Source organism: Myxine glutinosa, chromosome 1, assembly GCF_964187855.1.
Source record: "Myxine glutinosa chromosome 1, kmMyxGlut1.1, whole genome shotgun sequence".
NCBI classification, from domain to species: domain Eukaryota; kingdom Metazoa; phylum Chordata; class Myxini; order Myxiniformes; family Myxinidae; genus Myxine; species Myxine glutinosa.
The window spans coordinates 155,862,346-155,890,151 of NC_136261.1; the positions used below are offsets into that span (position 1 = coordinate 155,862,346).

Here is a 27,806-nt window from a genome sequence, read left to right on the forward strand (position 1 = left end):
ACCGCCCCATGCCAAATAATTAAATATGCTGCAGCGCGGCATTGCCGGGGCGCCTCTGGCGCCCGGCAATACCGCAGTGCAGCTCATTGAGGCTGCATTGGGAGGGAGAGGTGTACACTAATTGATTGATTAATTGTATAATTAAAATCAATAAAAGATTATCACAAAATATTTTCATAATCAATTGGCTAATCGCATAACTAAACCACCAGTGCTTCATCCGAAGATGTATCTTTTAGAAATTTAATTAAATAAGTCATTTATAAAAAATTAAATAATTAATTGATTACTCAATAAATAATTAATCGATTAATCAATAAATAATTAATAGATGAAATGATTAATCAATAAATCAAAAATATCCTTGATAGCCACATCACTTGGTCACTCATGTCCAAATATTAGCTTCCCAGCTCAAAAGGTGCCTGAGATATTGGCCAAATGAGAAAGAAAATAAATAAATGATTAATAATGAAAATAAATAAATAATAATCATAAAAAAATTAAATTATTAATCAATTTGGTCAGAGAACACATAAACTACCACTATTTCATCAGAATCTGTAACTTTAAAAAAAAAAAATTTTTTGTCATTAATCGAATAATTAAATAATTAATCGATTAATTGATTAATTAATAAATCAAAAATATCCTTTGCAGCCAAATCACCTGGTCATTGGCATGTCCAAATATCAGCTTCCTAACTCAAAAGGTGCCTGAGTTAATAATGGTCAGAAGAGAAATGAAATTTAATTAATTAAATAAGTACTTAATTAAACGCTAATAATTAAATAACTCCTCAATTAATTGATTATTCAAAAAACAAAAAATACCGTATTTGACAAAGGACTTGCTCACTACTGTGCCGAAATTTCAGCTTCCTAGCTCAAAGGATGGCTGAGATATCGCCCGGACAACCAAGAAAACAAGAAAGAAAACAAACAAGAAAACAAACAAGAAACCAGAGTGAAAACTGAGTACTCTCTTTCAGCGTGCGTCACTGCCGAGCCCCCTTCGGTGCCCGGCAATGACGATTTGCAATGCCTGGAGGTGGCATAGGAAAGGAGCGGTGTACAACAAGAAAACAAACAAGTACAAATACATTCAAAGTACACCGCCCCATGCCAAATAATTAAATATGCTGCAGCGCGGCATTGCCGGGGCGCCTCTGGCGCCCGGCAATACCGCAGTGCAGCTCATTGAGGCTGCATTGGGAGGGAGAGGTGTACACTAATTGATTGATTAATTGTATAATTAAAATCAATAAAAGATTATCACAAAATATTTTCATAATCAATTGGCTAATCGCATAACTAAACCACTAGTGCTTCATCCGAAGATGTATCTTTTAGAAATTTAATTAAATAAGTCATTTATAAAAAATTAAATAATTAATTGATTACTCAATAAATAATTAATCGATTAATCAATAAATAATTAATAGATGAAATGATTAATCAATAAATCAAAAATATCCTTGATAGCCACATCACTTGGTCACTCATGTCCAAATATTAGCTTCCCAGCTCAAAAGGTGCCTGAGATATTGGCCAAATGAGAAAGAAAATAAATAAATGATTAATAATGAAAATAAATAAATAATAATCATAAAAAAATTAAATTATTAATCAATTTGGTCAGAGAACACATAAACTACCACTATTTCATCAGAATCTGTAACTTTAAAAAAAAAAAATTTTTTGTCATTAATCGAATAATTAAATAATTAATCGATTAATTGATTAATTAATAAATCAAAAATATCCTTTGCAGCCAAATCACCTGGTCATTGGCATGTCCAAATATCAGCTTCCTAACTCAAAAGGTGCCTGAGTTAATAATGGTCAGAAGAGAAATGAAATTTAATTAATTAAATAAGTACTTAATTAAACGCTAATAATTAAATAACTCCTCAATTAATTGATTATTCAAAAAACAAAAAATACCGTATTTGACAAAGGACTTGCTCACTACTGTGCCGAAATTTCAGCTTCCTAGCTCAAAGGATGGCTGAGATATCGCCCGGACAACCAAGAAAACAAGAAAGAAAACAAACAAGAAAACAAACAAGTACACATACATTCAAAGTACACCGCCCCATGCCAAATAATTAAATATGCTGCAGCGCGGCATTGCCGGGGCGCCTCCGGCGCCCGGCAATACCGCAGTGCATCTCATTGAGGCTGCATTGGGAGGGAGAGGTGTACACTAATTGATTGATTAATTGTATAATTAAAATCAATAAAAGATTATCACAAAATATTTTCATAATCAATTGGCTAATAGCATACCTAAAGCACTAGTGCTTCATCCGAAGATGTATCTTTTAGAAATTTAATTAAATAAGTCATTTATAAAAAATTAAATAATTAATTGATTACTCAATAAATAATTAATCGATTAATCAATAAATAATTAATAGATGAAATGATTAATCAATAAATCAAAAATATCCTTGATAGCCGCATCACTTTGTCACTCATGTCCAAATATTAGCTTCCCAGCTCAAAAGGTGCCTGAGATATTGGCCAAATGAGAAAGAAAATAAATAAATGATTAATAATGAAAATAAATAAATAATAATCATAAAAAAATTAAATTATTAATCAATTTGGTCAGAGAACACATAAACTACCACTATTTCATCAGAATCTGTAACTTAAAAAAAAAAAATTTTTTTGTCATTAATCGAATAATTAAATAATTAATCGATTAATTGATTAATTAATAAATCAAAAATATCCTTTGCAGCCAAATCACCTGGTCATTGGCATGTCCAAATATCAGCTTCCTAACTCAAAAGGTGCCTGAGTTAATAATGGTCAGAAGAGAAATGAAATTTAATTAATTAAATAAGTACTTAATTAAACGCTAATAATTAAATAACTCCTCAATTAATTGATTATTCAAAAAACAAAAAATACCGTATTTGACAAAGGACTTGCTCACTACTGTGCCGAAATTTCAGCTTCCTAGCTCAAAGGATGGCTGAGATATCACCCGGACAACCAAGAAAACAAGAAAGAAAACAAACAAGAAAACAAACAAGAAACCAGAGTGAAAACTGAGTACTCTCTTTCAGCGTGCGTCACTGCCGAGCCCCCTTCGGTGCCCGGCAATGACGATTTGCAATGCCTGGAGGTGGCATAGGAAAGGAGCGGTGTACAACAAGAAACCAGAGTGAAAACTGAGTACTCTCTTTCAGCGTGCGTCACTGCCGAGCCCCCTTCGGTGCCCGGCAATGACGATTTGCAATGCCTGGAGGTGGCATAGGAAAGGAGCGGTGTACAACAAGAAACCAGAGTGAAAACTGAGTACTCTCTTTCAGCGTGCGTCACTGCCGAGCCCCCTTCGGTGCCCGGCAATGACGATTTGCAATGCCTGGAGGTGGCATAGGAAAGGAGCGGTGTACAACAAGAAACCAGAGTGAAAACTGAGTACTCTCTTTCAGCGTGCGTCACTGCCGAGCCCCCTTTGGTGCCCGGCAATGACGATTTGCAATGCCTGGAGATGGCATAGGAAAGGAGCGGTGTACAACAAGAAACCAGAGTGAAAACTGAGTACTCTCTTTCAGCGTGCGTCACTGCCGAGCCCCCTTTGGTGCCCGGCAATGACGATTTGCAATGCCTGGAGATGGCATAGGAAAGGAGCGGTGTACAACTACGTAAAGAAAAATAAACATTCATAAGGCAGCACAATTGTGACAACAAAATAAAAAGTGGGGTCAGCCTTGCACAGTCAACATAGGCATGATGTAAATCTTCAGAGGCCGTACAAAAGGGGCATGAAACAGAATTTAAAACTCTCTCGGGGAGGGAGGGAGAGAGGGTGGGAGGGAGAGGAGGAGACAGAGATGAGGGGGAGACAGAGAGAGGGAGAGGGAGACAGAGGGAGAGATACAGAGAGGGAGAGATACAGAGAGGGAGAGATACAGAGAGGGAGAGATACAGAGAGAGAGATACAGAGAGAGACAGACAGAGGGAGACAGACAGAGGGAGACAGACAGAGGGAGACACACAGAGGGAGACAGACAGAGGGAGACAGACAGAGGGAGACAGACAGAGGGAGACGGACAGAGGGACAGATAGAGACAGAGAGAGACAGAGAGAGAAAGAGAGAGACAGAGGGACAGAGAGAGAAAGAGAGAGAAAGAGAGAGAAAGAGAGAGAAAGAGAGAGAAAGAGAGAGAAAGAGAGAGAAAGAGGGAGACAGAGAGAGACAGAGACAGAGACAGAGAGTAAAAAATGGATACGAAATGCGCAATAAAGGCCAGAGAAGAGTGAAATGCACAAGTTAAGAGGTGATGAAGACACACTTACCCAGGACAAAAGTACACCTGTTGGTTCTCAACGAGATGCATAACGGCACCCAATTTGATTAGCAATTAAAAAGAATAGTTAAACAACATTGTATCCTCAGCTTTTGAAGGCAGTTTCTCAGAGCAGAGAAGGTCACGTCTGTTTGCGAAGGACGTGACAGTGATGGATACGATGCATAAACAACCAACGAGACATACAGTCGGGGTTGCATGTGCTTGAAATAAGCCCCTGGTAATTTTTAATTTTGTCCAAGCATTTGTTTGTGCAAGTCTAAAGGTTGCCCTGTTTTCGGTTTCTCGTCTGCAATGTTTGTTCTGTTTTTGGTTCCCATCTGAACCAAATGGTTCATTATGTTGGGAACAGATTAAAAACCCATAGACTAATGTGCATTTGTCCGTCGTTCACATTCAAGTACATTGTTGTCTGCTCATGTCTGTCCTGCATGTCTTGTATGTACAAAGTCCACTATGAGCCTTAGATGAATTTACTGTATAAATATAATAAGGTTCCATTTTCGCTTATCATGGTTTACAGTGCTTACACTTATTATTCTCAAAACGGACAAACACTGCTTCCGATATTTCGGTTGAAAAGTTCATTGTACTAGTTGAATATTTTACATAACTCGGGGGTGAGCTTCTGTGTGATTGAATACACTTGTTGCTTAAAGTGCAGTCACATTAGTGATAGGACTCTGAATTGTACTATGATTGATAATTTGCACCTTTTGCCATTTGTTTCATCAACAGCAATGCATGACGTCAGCAAGCAATAAATGGAGAGCTCTTTTAAAACGTTCATCAGATTAATAAGTGGCAAAAATAACTTTGAGTTACACGAGAACACCATAAAGCAAACCATCGACTTGAAAATACGAATGGAGAAAGTTTTAACATGAACTCACTTTAGCTTATGGGGTACTAGCAGAAGTACCCGGCATTGCCGGGCGGGGGAGGGGAGGGGGAGGGGGAAGGGGAGGGGAGGGGAACGGGGGGAGAGCGAGCCCCTTGGTAAAGCGAGCGATTTTGTTTTTTCATAGCGTCATAGCGTCATATCGTTCATAGCGTTTCATAGCGTCATAGCGATTTTTTTTTTCATCGCGTCATAGCGTTCATATCGTTCATAGCGTTCATAGCGTTTCATATCGCTCATAGCGTTCATAGCGTCATAGCGTTCATAGCGTCATAGCGTCATATCGTTCATATCGTTCATATCGTTCATAGCGTCATATCGTTCATAGCGTTCATAGCGTTTCATATCGCTCATAGCGTTCATAGCATCATATCGTTCATAGCGTCATAGCGTTTCATATCGCTCATAGCGTTCATAGCGTCATAGCGTTCATAGCGTCATAGCGTCATATCGTTCATATCGTTCATATCGTTCATAGCGTCATATCGTTCATAGCGTTCATAGCGTTTCATATCGCTCATAGCGTTCATAGCGTCATATCGTTCATAGCGTCATAGCGTTCATAGCGTCATAGCGTTCATAGCGTTTCATAGCGTCATAGCGATTTTTTTTTTCATAGCGTCATAGCGTTCATATCGTTCATAGCGTTCATAGCGTTTCATATCGCTCATAGCGTCATAGCGTTTCATAGCGTTCATAGCGTCATAGCGTTCATAGCGTCATAGCGTTCATATCGTTCATAGCGTCATAGCGTTCATAGCGTCATAGCGATTTTTTTTTTCATAGCGTCATAGCGTCATCACGTGATCGCTCTGAGCGAATCAGCGCCCACCTGCTCTGATTCCGTTGATTCCGTGCGCTGAAATGCGCTGAGGTAAATATGAATAAAAAATATGGATCGTCAAATATTTTGAGTTCAGCCATGTTCGTCCCAGGCTCAATGGCCATGTCTATGCCAAATATCAAGCACGTAAGCCTCTCCGTTTAGGAGTCTATCGGTAACATTACACACACACACACACACACACACACACACACACACACACACACACACACACACACACACACACACACACACACAACTGTGTTTTATCTATATAGATGGAATCAACGGAACATTGATTGAGGGATGCTAACCCCCATGGGAAGCAAGGATAAGCTGACGTTTCTGGCGATAACCCTTCATCGGAGCAAAAGAGGGAGACAGGATAGGAGTGAGCATTCATATGGGGTGGGAATGTGTCAGAGTTGCGTGCATCAGATGGAGCACGTGGAGGTGAGACTAACTAATCCTGACGGGCAGGAACAGGGTTCAGGGGCTAAAAGTTGAGGAAACCTGGACTGGGAGAAAAAGGAAAATAATAGGGAAACAATGAAGTCGTGAAAGGTAGATGTCAGATAATTCAGCCAACATATGTACCAGATGGACTGTGTGGTTGCTGAAGCATAATTTATGGCATCAAAATGATGTCTATGATTAGGGGACCGCGAGTGATGGTACCGTGTATACGCATATCAAGTTGTCCTGAATGATATCTGTCTGATCCTGATTTGTTGTCACAGAAGATAACACGATCAGTGGAAATTGAAAATGCTATCTGCAGCTAAACTGAATAAAAGTTATGAGAGATCCAATCAGAGCAAAGCAAAATTATTTCAGAATAGGAAATCACATCACAAAAAAATGTATCAAAGGACATTGTCATATAAACTACAATTGATGACAATTTAATTGTTGACAGTACTTACATAATGTGCTAAAACTGTTCTAATGTACTTTCATAATGTACTTGACAAAATGAGCCTTCCTAACCGGATACATTGTATATACGTACAGTCGTGGCCAAAAATATTGGCACCCTTGCACTTTTTTCAAATAACTCACAATTTGCTCCAAAAATTAGTTGAAATTGACAAAAGTTTTTGGTCTCCACAATTATTTATTTCACTGTTAATATTACAGAACCTTTGTTTTTGATTCAGAACTTAATATATCCTTTTAAATCAGAAAATAGAAAGAAATGGCATTGACAAAATTATTGACACCCTCGACTTAATATTTGGTAGCACAGCCTTTGGACAAAATAAATGCAGTCAAGCGCTTCCTATAGCCTTGAATGAGCTTCCTGCACCTCTCTATTGGCAGTTTGGCCCACTCTCCTTGTGCAAACAGCTCCAGTTCTCCCAGATTTGAAGGGTGCCTTCTCCCAACTGCTGCTTTCAGATCTCCCCACAGGTGTTAAATGGGATTCAGATCTGGACACATTGCTGGCCACTTCAGAACAGTCCAGCGTTTTGTCTTGAACTTTCCTGGGTGCTTTTTGAAGTGTGTTCGGGGTCATTGTCCTGCTGCAAAACCCATGTCCTTTGACGGAGACCCAGCTTTCTGACACTAGGTTGAACATTGTGCTCCAAAATCCCTTGGTAAACTCCTGATTTAATGATGCCATGCACACATTCAAGGCACCCAGTGCCAGAGGCAGCACAACAACCCCAAAACATCACTGACCCTCCTCCATGTTTGACTGTAGGGAAGGTGTTCTTTTCTTTGAAGGCTTCATTTTGTTTTCTGTAAACATAGAGATGATGTGCTTTACCAAAAAGCTCTAATTTGGTCTCATCTGTCCACAGGACATTCTCCCAGAAGGATTTTGACTTGTTCAGGTGTGTTTTGGAAAACTCCAGTCAGGCTTTGCTGTGTCTCTCTCTCAGGAGAGGGGTGCTCCTCAGTCTTTTACCATAGAATCCCCTTTCATTGAGTTGGCGACGGATGATGCGAGTTGAAACTGTCATACCTTGTGTCTGAAGGTCAGCTTGAATCTGTTTGGCAGTTGATCAAGGTGCTTTCTCCACCATTCAAACAATCCTTCGCTGCAATATTTGATCAAGCTTTCTCTTGTGGCCACATCCAGGGAGGTTGGCTACAGTGCCATGGGCCTTAAACTTCCTGATAACATTGCGTACGGTGGACACAGGAACATCAAGGTCTCTGGAGATGGACTTGTAGCCTTCAGATTGTCCATGCTTGGCTGCAATCTTGTGTCTGACCTCCTCAGACAATTCTCTGGTTTTCTTTCTTTTCTCCATGCTCATTGCGGTATACACAGTGACACAAAACAGCAGAATGACTCCTTTTCTCTATTCAAACTGGTTGAATGAGTGGTTTTTATATTGCAGACACCTGCAACTCACCATAGGTGAGTTCATTTCCGAAGTAAAGGAGAATCACCTGCTTGAAATGTAATTATTTTTAACAACCTCTAAAAGGTGCCAATAATATTGTCGCATTCCCGGGGTGAACACCCCTGGGGATGGATTTGCCGATCGAGCTTAAACTCCGAGGCGTTCAATCCAATGGCAATGTGAATACGCATGGGAGCGAAGCTCTTACCTGTACGGATCCCACCGAACGTCTTTGACCCTGTTAATCAATTCAAAGTGACATGGAATTAAAATTCAACAAATAAACAGGTTTAATAAAAATAATGCCAGGGAACAAAGAATGCACGGTAAAATATTCCTAAGTTTAGGAGCCTCCATATGGACTGAAATACACACAAGGGGAAAATAAATAAAAGTAATTATTGTGTCTGTGTGGTGCCGTTGCCTACACTCTGTGGGCTCCTCTGGCGTTCCCTGCACCCTGGCGGCTGTCGACGGTGAAATGAACAGGCCCGCACTCCTTCCTGCTCGGCCGCATCGAGCCCTGTTGTTCCGCTCAGTCCGCACATGGCACCAGTGCGACCGCCACGAGCAAACACCAAGAAGGAGAGAGTTTGTCTGCCTTTTTCCCAGCCCGGAACACCAGGACCCAAGAAAGCATGATTTTGACTGCCAACGATGATTGTCTGAACCAAGCGAGCCGCAAGGATGTCGACCGCTGGTGTTCAATCTCGGGACCAAGAACACGAACTGCGACCGCACACGATCAAAGCCAGGGTCAAGAGGAAGATGCATCATCTTGCGATGAATGTCCCAGGTGTAAGAGAACAAAATGTCGGGAACACAGTCTTTTGGTTTTCAGAGCTCTTACGTCACCCAGCGATCCCCATGCGTGCCCCTATCAGCGGGTCCCTCTCACGCTCGACAAAACCGGACCAATCATGCTCTTCGGGGCGTGGCCTCACGGATCTACCTGCCTTTGTGATGGCTCGGCTGGCAGAACCCACGGTAGTTTTCAATGTCCTGCTTCCGGTTGTTTTATTTAGTGTTATTAATTATGGTGTCGTTTGCTTGGCTTGGCTATGGTGGTAGTGCGGTGTCATAATGAACACAGGAAAAGATTGCAGAGGCAATTACAGGGGATTAATATCCCTAAAAAATTAACATAACCCCACTCCTCGTCATGGGGACAAAGGTACACTCTTCCACGACATCCGGTCTAAACGGATTCCTACTTATGGTACATTGGGGTTCTTCTTCTACACGACAGTCGGAGCACACCACCTATACAATCTACCTGGACTAAGGTATTGCATTGCCTCCCCCCCCTCCCACATCCACAAACGTAACAATATTGTCCAGGACATTTTAGGATTTCTGTGTAAAATAAGCTAAGATTTAGTAAATTTTTCAGCTTTTTTGTTTTGTTCCACTACAAACCAAAGAAATACATATTTGGATACCAAAATATATTTTAATTTCAACAATTTTCTGAAAGAAATGGTGCATTATTTGAAAAATGTGCAACGGTGCCAATATTTTTAGCCACGACTGTATATGCCAGTTCTTACATACAGGGTTATATTGGCTGTGAGACATGGAGGAATGATTGTTGGAAATCCCCACAAAGATCTTCACTGAATCTATAAGTCAGAATGCTAACTGGAGTTCAATTGACGTTCACTTTGTGCCACTTGCTGAGCCTTTTCTTGTTGCATCGCTCAAGCAAACATGTAAGCTCAGAATACCATACTCATGAGCAGAATTTCGGTCAAGCTATGATAAAGTTATGATCTTACCTTTGAGGACGTCTTCTCCGCACTGACTCTGTTGAACTTGAAGTTTGTTATTCATGTGTGCAGGAGGGGTTTTAGGGATTTGTCATTGAGGGCGTGGTAATTGGTCCCTAGGCTTTTGGCCAAGGCAACGCGTTCTGTTTTGCAATTGGAATTTCCCTCGCTTTCGTACACTTGTCTCTCATATATTGTCTTTCTTAATATATATTCACTGCTTCATGGTTCTGATCAGTTGTGTGCTTGTCACGCATATACTCGAGCACATTGGTGCAGTTGGAATTGAAGACAAACAAACCAGTTTAGAGAACTGAAACTAGCCCACATTGTTGCACAATGATTCATGGTATTTATGTATTCACTGTTGCGTGTGTGCATTCATCATACATAACGCAAGGAATTAAAAGTTTAAGTACATAACATCGACCAAATTTTACTTGATGATGTAGCTATTCAGTAACAACCGGTTAGAAGAATCACGTGCACTTTGTAAAGTACTTCTTGAAATCATTCACTCACTCTACCCCTCTCTACCCTCCCTTTCAGTTTGAATCTTTTTTTCAGACACAAAACAAACATCCTCTTTCCCCTACCCACCACCCTCCTTGCTTCAACCAGCTCTATTAACTTTCCCATTCTCTCTATTCATCCCTGTCCACCCCATTCATCTTTGTTTTCTCAAAAGTTTCCCCCAAACTAGTACCCCTCATTACCTAAACTATGGCCATCTCTTTTATAAAGTGCTTATTTGTCAAAACAATTTCTCTCTCTACATATTCCTACATCAGAGTCGAACCATTAATGCGATGGATGATGAAAGTGGGACAGCAGAACCAGGCCAAGCTACTGCTGGTGGAATACTCAAGTCCCGAAGTTCCAGAACGGACCAGCTTGAGATGGGTGAAATATTACTCATTGTTTGTTTTATTTCCTGTGTTTTTGAACGAAGAAGATATATCGGGGATAATTTAAGAAGCCAATCGTAGAAGAGAAACAACATGGACGTCACATCATTAATTCTGGTGTATATGTAAAGGGACATAGAATCACAGGTTGATTTAAAACTGCGTGCTTTTATTGCCTGCCTCACTTTGAAGTATTCATACAACGTAGCTGTTTCGGTTCAAAAATAAGGATTTTATGAACACTGGAGATTGATCCACCTGCCATCCCTCCCCAATGAATCTGGCATGACAATGCAGTGGCAAAAATTAATCGTACTGACATAATTTACATTCTTTGGAAGAAGGTCTTTGCCACCAGATACAGTGTCTTCAGAAAGTATTCACACCCCTTGACTTTTTCACATTTTGTTGTGTTACCGCCTGAATTAAAAATGGATTACATTTACATTTTTTGTCACTGATCCACACAAAATACCCCATAATGTCAAAGTCGAATTGTTTTTTTTAGAACTTTTTACAAAACAATTTAAAATGAAACGCTGAAATATCTAATTTACCAAAGCATTCAACCTCCTGAGTCAATACTTCGTAGAAGCGCCTTTGGCAGCGATTACAGCTTTGAGTCTTCTTGTGTATGTCTGTATTAGCTTTGCACATCTGGATTTGCGGAGTTTCTCCCATTCTTCCTTGCAGATTTGCTCAAGCTCTGTCAAGTTGGATGGGGAGCATCTGTGAACAGCAATCTTCAAGTCTTTCCACAGATTCTCAATGTGATTCACACCAAACCACCCAAACCACACCCATCATTCCTGTCTGACTTCTCCTACTTTCTGACCCAGCTCTGTTCCCTCTCCCCCTCAATCCTCCTCCTCGGTGATTTCAATATCCACATGGACTCCACTGACTCAACAATAACCACTGACTTCACTGATTTACTCACCTGCTTTAACCTCACTCAACATGTCAACCTTCCTAACCATAACCGTGGGCACATTCTGGACCTTGTCTGCTCTACTGGATTAATTTTGCACCATCTCTCTGGCTCCGACCTCACCCTCTCTGACCACTTAGCCATCACTATGACCATCAACATCCCCACCCCAGCACCAAGGCATTATCGCACTATCAGCTTCCGTAAGCTAAACGCTCTTTCACCTACCTCATTCTCATCCACCCTCTCTGAAAAAATGTCCACTTCTCCCTTCGTTGACCTCCATACCCCTTCTGACCTCACTGACTACTACAACCACACTCTCTCCTCCTGCCTTGACCAGCTTGCGCCTATAAAAACCAAAACAGTTTCTTTCACCCATTCTGCTCCCTGGTTTACCCCTGAACTCCGCCTGATGAAAACTCGTGCTCGCCAACTTGAAAGACTCCGCAATAAAACAGGTCTCACAATTCACTCCCAAGCCTACAAGGACCACCTACAACACTACAAAGATGCCCTCTGCCGCGCCCGCTCCACCTACTACTCTCAAATTATCCACTCTGGCTCCGGAAACCCAAAAGCACTCTTCTCTACAATAAACAAACTCCTCAGCCCCCTGAACACCACCACCCAGTCATTCACAGTAGACAACTGCATCTCCTTCCTTTCATTCTTCCAATGCAAAATTGACAACATCTACAACAGCTTAACCACCACCGCACCCGCTCCCCCTCAAACCACCTGCCCCCCCTTATCCTGCCAACCCCTGTCTCAGTTCTCCCCAGTCTCCCCTACTGACCTCTCTGAACTCCTCATAGGAATGAAAACTGCCACCTGCACTCTTGACCCCATCCCCTCCAGCTTTGTCAAGGCCTCCCTTCCTGCTCTCTCTCCACTTATCACTGCAACAATAAACTCCTCCCTGTCTACAGGCATCGTCCCACCATTACTCAAAATTGCTGCTGTAACCCCCATTCTGAAAAAACCTGAACTCAACCCTGACACCCTAAATAACTTCAGACCCATCTCCAACCTACCCTTTCTGTCAAAAGTTTTGGAACGCGCTGTAGCCACTCAACTCAAACATCACCTCTCTGCCAATAACCTGTATGAAACATTCCAATCCGGATTCCGCTCCAACCACAGTACTGAAACTGCTCTCCTCAAAATCACCAACGATCTTCTCCTCTCCTCTGATGCTGGCAACCTCAACATTCTCATCCTCCTCGACCTCAGCGCCGCCTTTGACACCATCAATCACACCATCCTCCTCACCCGACTTGAAACCACCTTTAACATTACCGGCACTGCCCTCTCTTGGATCAAATCATACCTCTCTGACAGACGCCAGTTCATCTCCATCAATAACTGCAAATCCCCCACTGCTCCCCTCCCCCAAGGTGTCCCCCAAGGTTCAGTTATCGGCCCCCTCCTCTTCATCCTGTACCTGTCCCCCCTTGGTCACTTAATCCGCCGTCATGGTCTCCAATTCCACTGCTTCGCCGATGACATCCAGCTTTTCATCTCCACCAAGTCCATCTCCACCGCCACCCACTCTATCCTGACAAACTGCATCACTGAAATAAAATCCTGGCTTCAAATCAACTTCCTCAAACTTAACTATGATAAATCTGAAATAATCATCATTGTGCCAAAAACGCTCACCAAATCCACCCATAACTTTGCCCTCAACATCGACGGTTTCCCAGTATCCACCTCCCCTCACATCCGGAATCTTGGCATCATCTTTGACCAAACCCTCTCCTTCGACAAATACACTAAACACATCACAAAGACAGCCTTCTTTCACCTGAAAAACATCGCCCGTCTCCGTCCATCCCTCTCCTCCACGGCTGCAGAAACCCTCATCCACGCCTTCATCACCTCCCGTCTGGACTACTGCAACAGCCTCCTCTTTGGTTCACCCTCAATAATCACCAATAAACTCCAATACATTCAGAACTCCGCTGCCCGTCTACTCACCCATTCCCGGACCCGTGACCACATCACCCCCGTCCTTTACAAGCTTCACTGGCTCCCCATCCCCCAGAGAATCCAGTACAAAATCCTCCTCTTGACCTACAAAGCCCTCCATAACCTGGCCCCATCCTACCTGGCTGACCTCCTCTCCAGACACACTCCCACCCGCAACCTCCGCTCTGCTGGTACCAACCTCCTGACCCCCCCCCCCCCCCCCCCATCCGGACCAAATTCAGATCCTGGGGGGACAGGGCCTTCTCCATCGCTGCTCCCACCCTCTGGAACTCACTACCTCACACCATCAGAGACTCCTCCTCCCTCACCACATTCAAAACATCACTCAAGACCCACCTGTTCAACACTGCATTCAACATTTAACCCACAGCATTTAACCCCTGACTATCTCTTCTCCTTCTCCTTCCTTTTGCTTTGATTAATTATTTACCTATTGATTTTTGTCTTTTTGCACTTGTTTTTTGTACTCTGTCAAAGCGTCTTTGGGCTTGAAAAGCGCTATATAAAATAAATGTATTATTATTATTATTATTCAAGTCTGGGCTTTGGCTGGGCCAAGCAAGGACTTTCACGTTCTTGTTGTGAAGCTATTCCAGTGTTGCTTTAGCTGAATGCTGGGCGTCATTGTCTTGTGTGACTGCAAGTCTTCGCTACAGTCTAAGGTCTTTTTTCATTCTGAAGCAGGTTCTCATCAAGGATTTGCCTGGATTTGGCTCCATTCATTATTCCCTCCATCGTTTCAGGTCTCACCACAGTCCCTGCCGCTGAAAAGCATCCCCATAGCATGATGCTGCCACCACCATGCTTCATGGCAGTGATGGTGTTAGATGGGTGATGACCTGTGCTTGTTTTCCGCCAGATGTAGCGTGTTGCATTCAGGCCATATAATTCAATTTTTGTGTCATCAGACCACAGAATATTTTGCCTCATGCTCTGAGTCTTTCACGTGCCTTTTTGCAAACTCCAGGTATGCTATGCTGTCATGTGCCTTTTTGCAAACTCCAGGTATGCCATGCTGGCTGTCATGTGCCTTTTTGCAAACTCCAGGTATGCTATGCTGTCATGTGCCTTTTTCTCAGGAGTGGCTTCTGTCTGGCCACTCTCTCATATAGCCTAGATTTGTGAAGGGCTGCAGAGACTGTTCTCCTTCCGGCAGGTTCTCCCATTTCTGCCAAGGAACTTTGTAGTTCTGTCAGTGTTCATTGTGTTCTTGGTCACCTCCCTGACCAAGGTCTTTCTTGCTCGGTTGCTCGATTTGCTCAGACGGCCAGCTCTAGGAAGAGGCTGGGTAGTTCCACATTTTTTCCATTTCCTGATGATGGAGCTCACTGTGCTCTTGAGAACTTTCAACACTAGAAATTGTTTTATACCCTTCCCCAGATCTATACCTCCCAAAAATTATATCTCGGAGTTCTACGGACAGTTCCTTGGACTTCATTGTAGTGTCTCTTCTCTGACATGCACTGTCACCTGTGAAACCTCATATAGAAAGGGAACAACCTGAGCTCAATTTGGAGTGTCATAACAAAGGGGTTTAATACTTATTGACTCATGACATTTCAGCTTTTCATTTTCAATTATTTTGGGGAAAAAAATTCACTTTCACATTATGGGATATTATTTGTAGGTCAGTGACAAAACAAAATCTCAATTCAATCCATTTTAATTTCAGGAACAACAAAACAACATTTTTATTAAAACATTATTTAAAATCAACAACAACAAAACAACAAAAGTGCAACATTTTTCACACAACAAAATGTGAACAAGTCAAGGGGTGTGAATACTTTCTGAAAGTGCTGTATGTGCTCATCTGAGTACCAATGACTTATTGCATGTGCTGCATCCTTGCTTTATGTTCAGCATTTCGAGGATAGAGCAGATAAACCCTTTGGGGATGGCAAATATGGCAATCCCTTTGGGGAATGGGTGGGGGAAAGTGTCACATGGGAGGTGATGTTTCTCCATATTTGTTACACTGACTGCAGAGAGAAAAAACATTATCACAATATGGCAGTACCAGCACCCAGAGTGCTCCGGGAAGTTAATCCCTTCGTCCAAGGTCACTGGCTGTTTGTGTCAACTCATGTCCGGTGTTGTCTGTTGTCTGTCTGTATTTGTCTGCATGTTATTTTTGTAACTGTTTCACCACGAGGCTTACACCCTGTAAAAAAATCTATACAGTATCTTCAGTTGATAAGCCAAACAGGCAGCAATGAGAAAGGAGGTCCAGCTATTAGTTTGAGTATTAGTACTGTCACGTGGTTCCCCTCGGTGAAGACCGGGAAATCACGGATAACAATCGAGCATTACTTCGAGGCGTAAATCAAATGTGGACTCACGATACAAGCGTGGGAGGAAGAGAGAAGAAGAAGAAGCTGGAAGCTTTTACCTGTCGGTCCCGCACGGCAGCTCCGATCCTGCAGGAAATGAACTCACACGAAAAATGGAATTACAATGTACAAAAATAAACAAGGCTTTATTGCCACGGATGCTGATAATGCAAAATAAAACGCGGCACTCAAATAACTGTCCTAAATTGGGATCCCCACACTAGACTTGAACACAGACGGAGGGATAAAATAACGTTGGAAAGGAATCGTGATTATTTATTTCACTTAGCTGCGAGCGGCTTGTGGGGTCTCGTCAGGGTCGCTGAAAATTGTCTGGTGCATTGGCGGGAACTCGGCCTCAACGTGCCCTTGTTCGCGCGCTGCCAGGCCTCACCGCACGAAGCGAACGAGCGTGCAGCCCGCTTGCTCCGCTATGCAATGTCCTCACGAATTTGGCACGGAACTGCAATGCACTCAACATCCATATCAGAAGGGAGAGAGGGTCGAGGGTGAAGGAAGGCTTGAGGGCAAGAGGTCAGAGTAGAGGAACTACGAGGGCAGCAGGGAACAAGGTCTGATCACAAAGGGATCCAAAAACGAGAAGGGAAAAATGCCGGCCAGTGAGTTATTTTATCGCTCGTGGTGTGACGTCATCGGTCCTCCCTTCCAATCAGTCCATCACCTCTCGACCTCTAGAATGTTCTTCCCACGTCAGTCCCTCACCATTGGCTGAGCGCTTCGCGCTCTCCTCCTCATGCCATCGGTCGGCCAACCAATTTGTCGCTTCTTCCTATCAATCAGCGGGTTGCTCGTTGCTTGCCCCTGACTCATCAGTGGTACCTGGCCAATCACACGGTCTTCCTTACTCTGGCCTTTCATTGGTGTGATCTCCCCATCAAACCCCCTTGACCAATCCGTCGCGAGGTAGGCATGGCCTCAGCCTGCCTGAGCAATGTTTTATCGCCATGTTGGCACAATGCGTGGGCGCTTCCTGCCTGCACTTCCGGTGAGTTTTATTGTGGGGGGGATTTAATTAGGATGTGTGTGCTATTGGGCCTGCCTACTCTACGTGTCTAGTGTGTTGCCATACAGGACAATGGATAAATCACAGGTCTCACAGACAGGGGAATTAACATAATCCCTACTCTAGTTAACACAAGGCCATCCTTGTATGACCAAAAATATACAAACTTAATCCGACATCCGGGCTCGACAGGTCCTCTACTTATGTACATCGACATGGTTCTTCTTCTTCACGACAGTCGGAGCATGATACCTACACAGATCTACCTGATCTACATATCACTCTACCCAAAAATTCATAACAGTAGGCCTACTTTGTATGAACAAAATAAACAATCATTTTCTTCTTCCACTTTATACTTGTATATTGAAAGATATAAACCCTTGCCAAACCTTGGATTATTGTGAGTATCTTCTACATATAACTTTTTTGTTGTCCCTTGTACACCCCCAATGATATAATTCGTAATTCAGTTTCAACTGTGTCAATGGGAGCATTCAGAGGAATTTTTTTTTTTTGCTAAAAATGAGGATTTTTTTTAAAGTGGTCCGGCTAGAGTGTTTTCTGGATAATCGTTTGCTGAGCCAAGCTTTGTCTTGAGGTCATTGTGGTGGCACATAATTACTGGAGCAGGTAACCATTACATGAGCGGTTTGCTTCTTGTTGAAGTTTTTCATTGCAAGTTTTTATTTGGATCAACAATGTGAAGATGTACGGTGTTTCAAAAGTCTCGGTACAATTTGGATTGTGTCTCTATTGAGCATTATTCATTGTAATTATCATTTATTTTCCAGGTTATGTTCTAGGAAGTTGGGAAATTGTCTCCACCAAGTTTTATTAGTCGGGAGTAAATATGTCATGCACAGCACAACAAATTAAAATGGTAGAATGCTACCTTGAGACGAATTCTGTGATCATGGCTCAGCGACTTTATTGCAAACATTTAAAAGTGAGGGACTCGCCCACTCACATGAACTACTGTCTTCCAGAACCTGAGGCAGGACATGAAACTTTATCCATACAAAGTACAGATCAAACACTCTCTCTCACAAACGAACAAGGCAGAGAAATTCAACGGCAGCGTAATCTCCTTCATGATGGAGCACAACTGCTCTCCCCATTCCCCAGACCTCATCCCAATGGACTTCTTTCTGTGGGGCTACACGAATGAGAGTGTTTACAAAGACAACCCTCATAACATACAGAAGCTCAAGAGAGCTATTGAAGAGTGTGTAAGATGTCCATCTCACCTCCGACGTACAAGAGGGTAGCACAGAACTTCACTGTCAGAGTCAAACATGTCATTCTCACCATTCCATCATTGCAGATTCACGCTGTCCCACACCGTTCTATCATTTTAAATCAATGTGCCAAAAAATAACCCAAGTCTCGAGCTTATGATAAGCCTGGTGTTGGCTTAGCGGTTAGGGTGCCGGCTTGGGATCTAACGAGCCTGAGTTCGAATCCCGGTCGATCGCTGAATTAACACCAGGCGGGTTGACTCAGCCTGTCATCCCTCCGAGGTCGGCAAATTGAGTACCAGCTTGCTGGGCTGAATGATCCCGGTGTGTACCCCGGCTTAGAATAGGTACACCGTATCCCTGCGCATTGTAAGAGGCGACCAAGGGTTGGCTTCAGGAAGGGCATCCGACCATAAAAACATTGCCTCAAACAGGGAACCGTGATTGTCATGGGGCCCGCAAGGCTAACCCCCACTCTAGCGGGGAAAAATGGCCTTAAAGTGATCATTCATTCATTCATTGTCTATCTTATGATGGGTGATTGTTACCTTTGAATCTTGTGCACCTTTTTCAAAATTAAGCATTGAAATATTACCAAGACTTTTGAAACACCCGTACAACTAAGTTGCTGTAAAAGTATTCCATTGAACTTCGTATTTCTTGTGGATGATTATTGCAAATGCCCTTCCTGGATTTGTATCTGACAGAGGCTAAAGCAGTTAAGGATACCAACCTTTCTTTGGCATCCATTCGTCATCCAAGGAAAATCTCATTTGATGGTAATCAAAGCCCAAACATCACTTTTCTAACCAGGATGCACGCCATCGGTCTGCTATTTCCTTATAGCTTGAACGTGTTTGGTACCTGCTCAATGTTGTTAACTCTTGGCCATCTGTAGGCTGGCGCAATTAGCCTTCTACCAAGAGCACCATAACAAACTTTTCTAGAGCAGAAACAACCTAAAAATGATGTTGCAGTAAGGTAGGGTTTGAAAGGAGAAAAACAGTTCTGTAATGGGTTCTGTCGCATGGAAATCCCATGTTGATGCAGATGAAGATGTTCTTGGGCCACTGGGCCTGGAAGATAAGAAGGAGAATGAGCTTGAACAACCTGCTCGGAAGAGTGGCAGAGAATATTGGGATTATCCAGATTCACCCAACAGGAATACTTCTCCAAAGAGCCCTGCACCTGCTGTGCCTCATGATTGGTTGGGGAGGAAACCATCGATGCTGGAGCGTTCCACATCAGGTGAGATATAGCTTTGCTTCATGTTGGTTGTAAATAACTTTGATGTCTATTTGTGTACTTGAAGTTGCTTATGTCCCATGGGAATGCCATTATGTGACACAAATTACACCTGTAGCTTGCAAAATACCATCTTGTGTAGCTAGGGCAGAATCTGCTGCAGTTTATCTTAATAGTGCCAGAAGACAACCTTTCTTTCACCGACAAGACAACTTATTATGAAGAGCATGAAGTTGTTGTACCACCTTGACAAATTTACAATCCATTTGGTCAATGAAGGAGGAATGTCAACAGCATATAAAGCGGGCAAAAAATATAATTTTGACTCTTCCTCCCTCATCCCCCATGTATGAGGGTCGTTCAAAATATTATATGAACGAGATGCAATGCTGTAGTCCAACACATGTTAATGTTTCATTTTTTTTCTGATTGGACAAATAGATATAAACTAGCTGAGGGGGAGGGAATGGTGGAGGGGAGTGAGGAAAAGGGAAGAGCAGGGGAGGGGAGGTGAAATGGGAGAGGGAGGGGAGAGATAGATATACTGTATGTGTATGTATATATATATATATATATATATATATATATATATATATATATATATATATATATATATATACACGCACACATGGCCAAAAGTATGCGGTCACCCCTTCTAATTAGTGGATTCGGCTGTTTCAGCCACACCCATTGCTGACATGTATATAGAATCAAGCACACAGCCATGCAATCTCCATAGACAAACATTGGCAGTAGAATGGCCCATACTGAAGAGTTCAGTGACTTTCAACTTGGCACCATCATAGGATGCCACCTTTCCAACAAGTCAGTTCGTCAAATTTCTGCCCTGCTAAAGCTGCCCCGGTCAACTATAAGTGCTGTTGTTGTGAAGTGGAAATGTCTAGGAACAACAACAGCTCAGCCACTAAGTGGTAGGCCACACAAGCTCACAGAACGGGTCCGATGAGTGCTGAAGCGCACAGCGCATAAAAATCATCTGTCCTCAGTTGCACACTCACTACTGAGTTCCAAACTGCCTCTGGAAGCAATGTCAGCACAACAACTGTTTGTCGGGAGCTTCATGAAATGGATTTCCATGACCGAGCAGCCACACACAAGCCTAAGATCACCATGTGCAATGCCAAGCGTCGGCTGGAATGATGTAAAGCTCACCGCCATTGGACTCTGGAGCAGTTGAAACATATTCTCTGGAGTGATGAATCACGTTTCACCATCTGGCAGTCCGACAGACGAATCTGGGTTTCGCGGATGCCAGAAGAACGCTACCTGCCCGAATGCATAGTGCCAACTGTAAAGTTTGGTGGAGGGGGAAAACGGTCTGGGGCTGTTTTTCATGGTTCCCCTTCGTTCCAGTGAAGGGAAATCTTAATGCTACAGCATACAATGACGTTCTAGATCTAGACGATTGTGTGCTTCCAACTTTGTGGCAACAGTTTGGGGAAAGCCCTTTCCTGTTTCAGCATGGCAATGCCCCCATGCACAATGCGAAGTACACACAGAAATGGTTTGTTGAGATCGGTGTGGAAGAACTTGACTGGCCTACACAGAGCCCTGACCTCAACCCCATCGAACACCTGTGGGATGAATTGGAACGCCGACTGCGAGTCAGGCCTAATCGCCCAACATCAGTGGCCGACCTCACTAATGCTCTTGTGGCTGAATGGAAGCAAATCCCTGCAGCAATGTTCCAACATCTCATGGAAAGCTTTACCAGAACAGTGGAGGCTGTTATAGCAGCTAAGGAGGGGTGGGGGAGGAACTCCATATTAATGCCTATGATTTTTGAATGAGATGTTCGACGAGCACATATGGGTGTGATGTTCGGGTGTCCACATACTTTTTGCCACGGAGTGTATTGATTTTTTTTGGGCGTGTGGGGTGGGGGAGGGGGGCTTGACAGGGTCCTCCATTTTGTGGGAGGTGGGGGGGGGGGTAAGGGAGGGACGACAAATTTACATGTGCGAAGAGTGCTTTGCCATGTAAAAAAGGAAATTGCAATACCCTCTGCACCACCACAAGGTGCTGCTACATAGTACACATTTACATAAAGAATTTACGCACATCTCCCCCCCCCCACCCGCCATATCCCATTGTGAGGTCCACAGCCACATACCTATGTTACCCCCACGCAAAGTTGTATTTGTACTCCGAGTTTGGGGTTTGTAACTTAGATATGATGTGGCCGTGCATAAGGAACAAAGAAAGAAAGCCAGGGAGAGATAATGGCGTTTTTTAATTTATATATATATACATGTATTTCTTATTTATACATACCTGTTAGTGGTCACATCTGAACCCCTGCCTCATGAACCATGGAGCCCAGGTTCAAATCCCTTCTCCGATATATCATGTGTTTTTCCATTGTCGACTTATGTTCATACAGTTCAAAAAGTTGCAAAATGCCCTTGTAAAGTTACACTGATGTCCATTGCTTCTGTCAAGTCCGGCATTACGTCAAGTCAAGGCATTAAATGTCCTCAAGATGTGGAAGTTTAGGAGACAGGTTTACTTTATTTGCCATGAAGAAAGAGGACTCCAAGATATCTGCATCTTTGTTGTTTGAATCTACCTTAGGACATGGTTCACTGCTGCTCATCCCATTTCTACTCCTCACAATGACCCGACATGTTGTTACGTATGAGAAGGTGAATTCTACCCTTTCCAAATCTGCCTGTTCTAAATTTGCTGGACATCTATGGTATCTCAATGAGGAACTCATTGGTTTGGCATTCTTTCATTCAGCTGTATCCACAGAGTCAAAACAAGGTAATAAATAAACAGGTAGTAAATAAACAAGGTAGTAAGTAAAGGTAGTAAATGACAAGGAAGGCTTGGATAAACTTTGAAAGTGAATCGAGCTGAATATCAGGAAGTCTGAGGACATGTCATGTCAATTGAAGATTTTGTCACAAAGAACACGATGGACAGAATTCTTCAGGTGCCTCGAAATTCCAGCTGTTTTTTTTCTGGATTCTGTCTCGGGAGTCATGGGAGCTCAGATGGGATTGCAAGGAGGCACCAAAGACAGTTGAACACTTCAAGGTGATAAATTACAATTCTGAAATGTGTATGGTCCATATTGAGAAGTAAAATACAATTCCTTCTAATTGTGCAGGACCATCGAAGCCTCTTCCCCAAAAGCAAAAAGGAAACGATATCTATGCAACAGTGACAAACCACACCTGGCTACCTGTACCAGAAGACTGCAGTTTTTTCTCAAACTTAAACCTCATTGAGAAACCCCTAAATATGGTCCAAAATGGATAAAATTTGACATGTGATTTTTTTAACACAATTAGGGGTGACAATTTAATAATTTGTAACTTTGAATTTTACCTGTAAAGAAGGACTATAAGGTAGTAGACAAAAAATGAAACACCTGGGTAAATGAGGGACACCAAGTATATTGAAAGCAATGGCATCTACACAGGTGTGTTCCATGTGTTAATTAAGCAAATAATATCCCAGCATGCTTGCGTCATGCGCATTAGCATATTGTCATTATCAGCAACTTGAGTCAGCATGAGTCATGTATAAAAATGCTGTGCAGGCCTGGATGCCTATAATTGTGGCTAGCATGAGGGTTAGGGTTAGGGTGACTTAGCAAGAGCATTCGGGTTAGGGTGACTTAGCAAGAGGAGACCTCAGTGACTTTGAAAGAGGGGTTATTGATTGAGGCGCGTTTGGCAGGAGCTTCAGTGACAAAGATAGCTCAACTTGGTGATGTTTCACGAGCAATGGTGTCTAAAGTGATGTCGGCATGGAACTCCGAGAGAAAGACATCAGCAAAGGGCAACAGTGGATGGAAGCGCATACTCGAGGATCGTGATATCCGTACATTCATTTGAAGTGCAAGGCAAAGCAGGTGAGCAACTGCAGAGTAATTGACTATAAATTTCAACCTGGGGTGCAAGCAGCCAGTTCCATCAAAAACGGTCCGCCGGGAATGCCATAGATCGGGAAACCACAGTTGGGTTGTAGTGCACAAACCGCTCATCACACCTGGCAAAGCACGTTTGCGAGTCCATTAGTCAAAGAGCACAGGAAATTAACTACCGAGCAGTGGAGAAATGCGATATGGTCAGAAGAATCATCCATTACCATGTTCTTGACAAACGGACGAGTGCTCGTGTGGCACCAACCTAAAGAACTCTACATCCCTGAATGCTTTGTTCCAATGGTGAAGGGTTCTTGTAGTTCGGTAATATTGTGGGGCACATTTCCTGGCATGTTTTGGGTGTAGTCATTCCCTTAGAAGGCAAGGTCAATGCCAATCACTAGTTAATGATACTGAGTGATCATCTTCACCCCATGTTGCCAAAAACTAGACACCCCTCCCGGCAAGAAAGAAATGCAGCATTTCTTTTCTGCCGAGAGGGGTGTCTTTCAGGATGACAATGCCCCAATCCAAAGAGCACGTGTGGGCGCCCAATGGTTTGATGAGCAGGACACTGATGTTATCCATATTTCATGGCCTTTTCAGTCACCAGATCGGAACCCAATCGAGGATTTATGGGATATTCTGGAACGATGCCAGGGACAGCGTTTTCCACCTCCATCAAACAGGTGTGAGTTGATTGACTTTCTTGTGGAAGAATGGTGCCACATCCTCCTGCAGAATTCCAGATGCTGGTGGACTCCATGCCACTGTGCATACAGGCCCTACTGGCCGCAATTGGAGGCACAATGCCCTATTAAGTGATTTTACATTGGTGTTTCCATTTTGTATCACATTTATACAACTTTTTGAATGGCCCACAGGTCAGGTCAGGTATGGGAGCAGGCGCTGGGGCAGCGCGTCACCACGTCCACTTTCTGCCAGTACTCCAGGGGTCTCATGAATATCACTGCCAAGTGAATCTCTCTGTGACCACAACATACATGCCACAAACAGTTACAGACAAGAAAGCAGCAACCAATATGTCATTGAAAGCCTGGATCTTCGTTTTGACCCAGAAGACACATAATCCCAGTGGCTCCGACTCCTCGTTCAGTGCCTTGAGGGCCCCCAAAAGGATATCCAGAGTCTCCACAAATATATATATATATATATATATATATATACAGACTTGGCATTTAATATGGATTTTTTTTTTTTTCTTGACTTGGGTTTACTTTCTGAACTCGGTATATCAATCTGGTGAGTTTATTTTACGCTTCGGTGATTTCTTTGTTAAAAGAACCATGTCACTGATTGTCTGTCACAGCAAGAAGTCAATAACAGGATTAATATCACAGGTGGCGTGACAAAATGTACGGACAGGTACATTTGACGATTGGCTTCACAATCGGGTATATAAGGGTTGTTGCGTTCTGTATTAGTGGAAAACAACTGCTGCACTTCTACAAAACTTATTGCCGCTTCCCCTGGAGATGGTCCGTCAACTCGACAATGCTGTTTGTCATTTAGTGGTGGCTTTACGAAATTCCGGCATGAAACAGCGTGCTCTTGCTCGGCAGTATGGCATCACTCAAGGTCAGGTGCAAAGATCCTTAAACGAAATGCTCAGAGGGGTGTCCCTACTCCAATACCGAGGCCAGGACATCCCCGCAGAACCACAAGGAGGGATGATCGCCAGCTGCACCGGTTAGTCCGCAATGGCCGTACCAAGTCAGCCAATCGGCTTAGGGCTGAGTGGCAGCAACTGACAAATGTACCTGTATCCAGAAGGCTAGTCAACCAACGACTGCTTCAAGCAGGCTATCGTGCCAGGCATCCCCTGAGAAAGCCACGTCTGACCAGACAACACCGCCAGCGCCGATTGCAGTGGGCCAGAGAGCACCATCAATGGCAGCCAGGACACTGGAATCACGTGATCTTCAGTGACGAGTCTAGATTTCTGGTCTATCGTCAAGATGGCCCCGTCCAAGTGCGCAGACAAGTGCATGAAGCCTACAACGAAGATTGTATAGTGCCAAGAGTCCAAGCTGGAGGTGGTGGGGTGACCGTTTGGGCTGCTTTTCATGCAGGGGGCAAAATTGACCTGGTTGTTCTGAATGGAAACCTGAACCAGTTCAAGCACAAGGCCATTCTGGAAGAAACATTGCTTCCATTTGTTCGTGCAGCCTTTTGAGGAAACTTTGTCTTCCAAGATGACAATGCACGGCCTCATCGTGCTCGCATGATCCAACACTTTCTTGCTGACCATGGTGTAGAGCAAATGGAGTGGCCTGCCATGTCCCCGGATATGAATCCGATAGAGAACTTGTGGGCAGAATTAACGCGTCAAATCGACAACTTGGACCAGCAGCCTGCCTCTGTGCATGAATTGCAGCAGGCTATTGTAACTGCATGGCAAGCGATTCCTGTCCAAACCTTGGAAAATCTCGTGAACAGCATGCCTCAACGTGTACGTGCTCTCCTGAATGCTCGTGGGGGTTACACGAAGTACTGAACTGTAATTTTACTGTCCGTAATCCCAGTCGTAATTTAACTTTTGTTTTTGTTGAAAAAATTTGGCTAATGTGCAAAATAAAAAGATATTTCTGGAAAACACACAGAAGTTTAACACAGTACTGTCCGTGAATTGAGTTCGATATCAGTTTACATCACTTTCAAGGATCAATTTATTTGCTTCGAAATGTCAAATGTGGTTTTTGTTTCTTTTAAAGGTCACATTAACAAAATCTAGAATAATTTCAACATATTTCCAATGAACTTTTGGTTTTAAGTCATCTTGAAAAGTAAGTTCACCCCCACAAAATAAATATTCCATATTAAATGCCAAGTCTGTATATCCTTGTCCGCCCTCAGCGAATGTACAGCTTCATACCTCAGCTCACTGAACAGCTCAGTTCTGCCATTAAGCTTGGCCTTGCAACTCTGGTCAGTGGTATCCAATGTCCATTAGGAGACAATGTTCTTCTTCACCTGACAGTGGGTTCCAAGACAACCACCGGCACTATCAAGGATAGTGGTCTTGAAGGCACTCCACAACTCTTCAGGATCCCCCAGAACACCCCCCTCCCCAAAAACCCCACTCATCCTGTTCGCAATCTCTATTCAGCTACCCTCTCATCCTTGAGCTTGCCAACATCCAGCCGTGGCTGGGATGGTACCATTCTCTTGGATTTGAGCCGCAACTTCAGAGTTGCTACAATGAGCCTGTGGTCAGTATTGCATAATTGAGCACACCAGTAGACCCTACAGTTCTGGAGAATCCTCCAGCAATCATTAATGAGCACCTGGTTAATCTCTTTTACCACACCTTCAGCATTGGAATAACAAGTCCAGTGATGAGGCTATTGGTACTGAAACCATGAACCAGCCATCCTGAGTCCTCTACATCTTGTGAAGTCAAGGAACTTAGTACTATTCTGGTTTACAGTTTCAGACCATACAGACCATACAGACAGACCATACATACAGACCATACAGATTTCAGACCCAACACATGTCTCATGACCATCACTATCACTGCCAGTTGATGCATTGAAATCACCCAAGACTAGAAGAGTATCTCGCCTGAGGCACTGATCAACCACAGACTTGAGTGCGGCAAAGACTTCTCCTTCTCATTGAGATCACTTGCATCAGTCGGAGCATATATAAAGACAAGGGAAATGACACCCAGATAGTGACGAATCCTCAGTCTCATACTACACTCGTTGACCGGTGTTACCTCAATTATCATGGGAGTCAGTATTGGACACAGCTACAGCAACTCCTTGGGCATAGTAACCATCAGAGCGACCAGACCAGTAGTAAGTGCAACAACCCACCATGATCACACCACTATCCAGTCTCTGAACCCCAAAGTGCTGCAATACTAATCTTCAGCTGCTGGAGCTCAGATGATAGCAGAGACCGAAGGGACCGCCTCAGGTTAACCCGAGGAAAGCACCGTCTGGTGGACGACACCTCAGCATCACCCCGACACACTACCATAACCCGACCCAGCAAGGTTTCCCTGTGGTTTTCATCT

General features: G+C 43.3%; 1 protein-coding gene and 1 long non-coding RNA gene across 21 annotated transcripts in view; one reads left to right on the forward strand and one right to left on the reverse strand.

The window, feature by feature from the left end:
• LOC137430229 (uncharacterized) overlaps positions 1–10,299 on the reverse strand; it is a 44,084-nt gene extending 33,785 nt beyond the window's left edge. Inside the window, exon 1 of one of the 4 annotated variants that reach the window (XR_010985017.2) lies at positions 10,193–10,299. This is a non-coding gene — a long non-coding RNA (uncharacterized LOC137430229). Of the gene's footprint in view, positions 1–4,319; positions 4,537–5,223; positions 5,268–8,842; positions 9,139–10,192 lie in introns of those variants that run through there. The other 3 variants (XR_010985021.2, XR_010985019.2, XR_010985018.2) reach the window with 3 other exon arrangements.
• FBF1 (Fas binding factor 1) overlaps positions 1–27,806 on the forward strand; it is a 164,609-nt gene that overhangs the window by 80,781 nt on the left and 56,022 nt on the right. For 14 of the 17 annotated variants that reach the window (XM_068120834.2, XM_068120861.2, XM_068120843.2 and 11 more), the window contains 3 exons: positions 10,975–11,086; positions 19,323–19,394; positions 19,666–19,863. In XM_068120834.2, the coding sequence (XP_067976935.2) occupies positions 10,975–11,086; positions 19,323–19,394; positions 19,666–19,863 (382 nt within the window). Of the gene's footprint in view, positions 1–5,971; positions 6,106–10,431; positions 10,533–10,974; positions 11,087–19,322; positions 19,395–19,665; positions 19,864–27,806 lie in introns of those variants that run through there. The other 3 variants (XM_078779064.1, XM_078779078.1, XM_068120878.2) reach the window with 3 other exon arrangements.